The sequence below is a fragment of the Triticum aestivum genome, chromosome 6A, assembly GCF_018294505.1.
Source record: "Triticum aestivum cultivar Chinese Spring chromosome 6A, IWGSC CS RefSeq v2.1, whole genome shotgun sequence".
NCBI lineage: Eukaryota > Viridiplantae > Streptophyta > Magnoliopsida > Poales > Poaceae > Triticum > Triticum aestivum.
Window position 1 is genome coordinate 557,233,216 of NC_057809.1, and position 4,183 is coordinate 557,237,398.

Consider the following 4,183-nt stretch of genomic DNA (forward strand, 5'->3'; position numbering starts at 1 on the left):
TTAGCAGCAGACCTAATGGAGGTGCCCGCACTCGACACACCTTCTACGGGACGAAAACGTCTAACACTGCTTAAAAAATCAATGAAAAAGTGCTACAAATCCACCAAACAAAACGACAGACAAGGATCGACATTGTTTAAGGGCACACGAGTTGCCCATTGCATTCTCACCCAGTAATTTGAAAATCTGACGAAATCGAGGATCTTAGGATGTAAATCTAGTAAAATGCACCTCGAAAGATAAATTCACCGGATAAAATGGTGACTAAAAATGTACTAAAGTATAGAATTTGTTTTTTTTGCTGGTAAAATAGCAGTATACAATTGGAATTCAGAAGATTCACAAAAAAGATTGATATGTGCTAAGGTATACAGTTTGGCTTTAGAAGATTTGCCAAAAGTCTGATAGTACCAGTAGGCAGTACTGTCAAGAACGTTCTTATATTATGGGACAGGGGAGTAGTATACAATTTGATAGTACGTAGGTAAAATCTATCTATTTTAAAACATGATTGTGTGAACAGCTCAAATATCGTCATAACCAGGCGTCAGCAAGCAGTGCCTAATCAACCCATGCAAGGCATTTCCTCACTCACTCGCCCGTTCCCACGATAAGAACGTGATCGCCGTTTCAAATACGCGTCGACATGCACGTCCTAGAGCTAGCTACTCCTATAAAAGGTACCGCACCACCAAACAACCTCAAACACCAGTCACCAGAGCACGAGAACTCAACTCCATCGTTCTCCGAGGAGAGGCAAAACTTTATCGCGACGCCCGTCATGGCGCCGAGGCTGGAGCGCGGCGGCAGGGGCTTCCAGCTCCCGAACTCCGAGCTGGAGGACTCCCTCTTCCTCCGTGCCCTCATCTCCGTTGTAAACGGAGACGCCGTCGTCCCCACGCTGCACCTCGAGCCATCGTCCACGCCGCACTTTGCCGCTGCAGTTCCTGCGTGCGCCAGCTGCGGCGTGGACGGGTGCATCGGCTGCATGTTCGTCGCTGCGGCGGCGACGGCCGACTCGAGCAGCGGGGGCGAAGAGTGCTCCGCCGCGAGCTTCGTGAAGGACGGCGGCGTGGGGAAGATCACGCGGAGGAGGAGCCGGAGCAAGTTCGGGGGCGTGAGGCAGCGGTCGTGGGGGAAGTGGGCGGCGGAGATCCGCGACCCGCACCGCGCCGTGCGCCAGTGGCTCGGCACCTTCGACACCGCCGTGGATGCCGCCCGCGCCTACGATCTCGCGGCGCTCGAGTTCCGTGGCCACCGCGCCAGACTCAACTTCCCGGACGCGGCCGCGTCGTCGTCGTCGGCGGCTTCTGTTTCTGATTCTTCTTGGACGGCTGCGCAGTCGTAGAACTAGCCGGGCAGTCCTCGCGAGACCTGCGGGTAAAAATGTGTCGTCACGGCTACCGGACTAGGTAGAAAAAGGGGCGAGGGAGCAGAAGATCATGATGCTGGATGATGACAACTTCGTGATCCATGTTTGGATAATTTATTCATTAGCATTTTTGAAAGGATGTTCTTTAATCCGAATCAATATTCGTCGGTGAGCATGGCCACCTGTAGTCGGTGTAGCCGCCTTCAAAGGCAGAGGACGTGCTTCAAAATTTGCCCCTCTCCTTTCATGCCCGTGACGCAACTCCCTCTTCTTCAGGTTATTTAATTTTCCCGGGTTAACTTTTTTTTTTCTGACAATTTTCATGAGTACTCCCTATGAAAAGAAATATAAGATCGTTTAGATTAGTACATATCGATGCAACACTTTTCATTTTAGGCGGAGCTTGCTTTGGGAATGTGGATACACAACCTTTTCGGGGACAATGTCCCCTTGAAGAATACTTGCTCTTTAACTCGGAGTCGTAGAAACTAGTGTCGTCTTGCTTGCTCGAAACGTGTTTGAGGAGTGATGTGTCTTGTATTCAAGCGACGTTGCTTCGGAGAGCGACCACCAAGAAGCATCTTGAAGTGGAGTACGACAACTTCTACTCCATGAGAGACGTATAGAGGGAGTAACTTATATGAGCGGACTCGTTTGGCCATTCAACTCACAGCCAGATAATATTGAAACCTTGGTAGTACACAATTCTATACTCGACTCTAGAATTTTTTTCCTTAGCATCTCTCGTTCCAAAGTTTAGACACAGCCGCCAAATGTTTCGAAGCACAGGCAAACCATAACTCAGAGCGTTTAGAATATTTTTTTCTAAACCACACAGGAACCCCAACCACCCATTCTCCGAGGGTTTGAATGAAAAAATGACCCGCCACCTATTCCGGCCATCCCACGCCACCACCGCCATCCTGCCGGCCGCCATGAGCCACCCCGCGGCCAATCCACCCCAATTTCCGCCTCCCCTTGCGCCGCATCCAGGCCGTCGCCCCCCCCTCGCCCCCATTGCCGCCACCATCACCGCCCAACTCCAGCCGCCCGTCGTTGCCTCCTATGGCTTGGTTTTGCGCAACTGCTTCGACCTTTTGGATTCCGGTAACAAACTTCTTATCAAGAGAATTCCTTTGTGTGAGGCTACTGAGTTGTTATTTGAATTATTGGTTTTTATGCAATAGTGGCGGTCGCTAACTAAGGTCGTGCTCGGCACTGGAGTATTTCCACGTTTTAAAGAGTTTTTTACCGGCTGGTATAGAAATCCCTGAAATTCCCCCTGTGCCCATTCAATACCCCGGTATTGGACTGGCACATCCCCAAAATTACATGCTGAACCCCTCAACACCCGTGTGAGAGGAGAAGCGAGCTATTCCTCGCAAAATTTGTCCCCCGATCGTGACGGCGCCTCCTCCTCCATCCTCCGCTGCCCTCCGCCCTCTGTCCAACAATTTGCCGCCAGTTCACCTTCTTCATTGACTCCGTCCAAGCCGAGCCAAACCAATCCTGCCTCGGATCCAGAGGCCTCTTGGCTCTTGCTGCTGTCACCGTCCATTCTATTGCCGCCACTGATACGTCTCCATTGTATCTACTTTTTCAAACTCTTTTGCCCTTTTTTGACTCTAATTTGATTGATTTGGATGGAACTAACCCGGACTGACGCTGTTTTCAGCAGAATTGCCATGGTGTTATTTTTGTGCAGAAATAAAAGTTCTCGGAATGACCAGAAACTTCACGGAGATTATTTTGGAATAAATAAAAATATTGGCGAAAGAATCAACCGAAGGGGACCCACACCCTGTCCACAAGGGTGGAGGGCGCGCCCACCCCCCTAGGGCACGCCCTATGTCCTTGTGGGTCCCACAAGGCTCCACCGACCTCAACTCCAACTTCATATATTCACGTTCGGGGAGAAAAAAATCAGAGATTGGGATTCATCACGTTTTACGATACTGAGTCGACGTCACCCCCTGTTCTTCATCGGGAGGCCAAATCTGGAGTCCGTTTAGGGCTCCGGAGAGGGGAAATCGTTGCCATCATCATCACCAACCTTCCTCCATCACCAATTTCATGATGCTTACCACCGTGCGTGAGTAATTCCATCATAGACTGGTGATGGGTTGGATGAGATTTACCATGTAATCAAGTTAGTTTTGTTAGAGTTTGATCCCTAGTATCCACTATGTTCTAAGATTGATGTTTCTATAACTTTGCTATGCCTAATGCTTGTCACTAGGGCCCGAGTGCCATGATCCTAGACTGAACCCATTATGTTTTCATGAATATATTTGTCTTCTTGATCCTATCTTGCAAGTTATAGTCACCTACTATGTGTTATGATCCAGCAACCCCGGAGTGACAATAGTCGGGACACTTCCCGGTGATGACCGTAGTTTGAGGGGTTCATGTATTCACTAAGTGCTAATGCTTTGGTCCGGTACTCTATTAAAAGGAGGCCTAAATATCCCTTAGTTTCCATAGGACCCCGCTGCCACGGGAGGGTAGGACAAAAGATGCCGTGCAAGTCTTTTCCATAAGCACGTATGACTACATTCGGAATACATGCCTACATTATATTGATGAATTGGAGCTAGTTCTATGTCACCCTAGGTTATAACTGTTGCATGATGAATGCCATCCGACATAATTATCCATCATTGCTCCATTGCCTACGAGCTCGTTCATATTGATCTTTGCTTTGTTACTTTGCCGTTGCCACTGTTACAATTGCTACAAAATTATTACTGTTACTTTCGCCACTATTACCGTTACTTCCATATTACTTTGCTACTAAATACTTTGCTGCAG

General features: G+C 48.8%; 1 protein-coding gene across 1 annotated transcript; it reads left to right on the top strand.

Moving 5' to 3' along the window:
- Window positions 1-719: 719 nt before the first annotated feature.
- LOC123128475 (ethylene-responsive transcription factor ERF109) lies at window positions 720-1,742 on the top strand. The gene has a single exon (XM_044548487.1). The coding sequence runs from the start codon at window positions 782-784 to the stop codon at window positions 1,346-1,348; it is 567 nt and encodes a 188-aa protein (XP_044404422.1). The 5' UTR covers window positions 720-781; the 3' UTR covers window positions 1,349-1,742.
- Window positions 1,743-4,183: the final 2,441 nt, after the last annotated feature.

Excerpts from the sequence above, each read along its gene's own strand:
- LOC123128475 (XM_044548487.1), top strand. The coding sequence starts at position 782 with ATGGCGCCGAGGCTGGAGCGCGGCGGCAGGGGCTTCCAGCTCCCGAAC.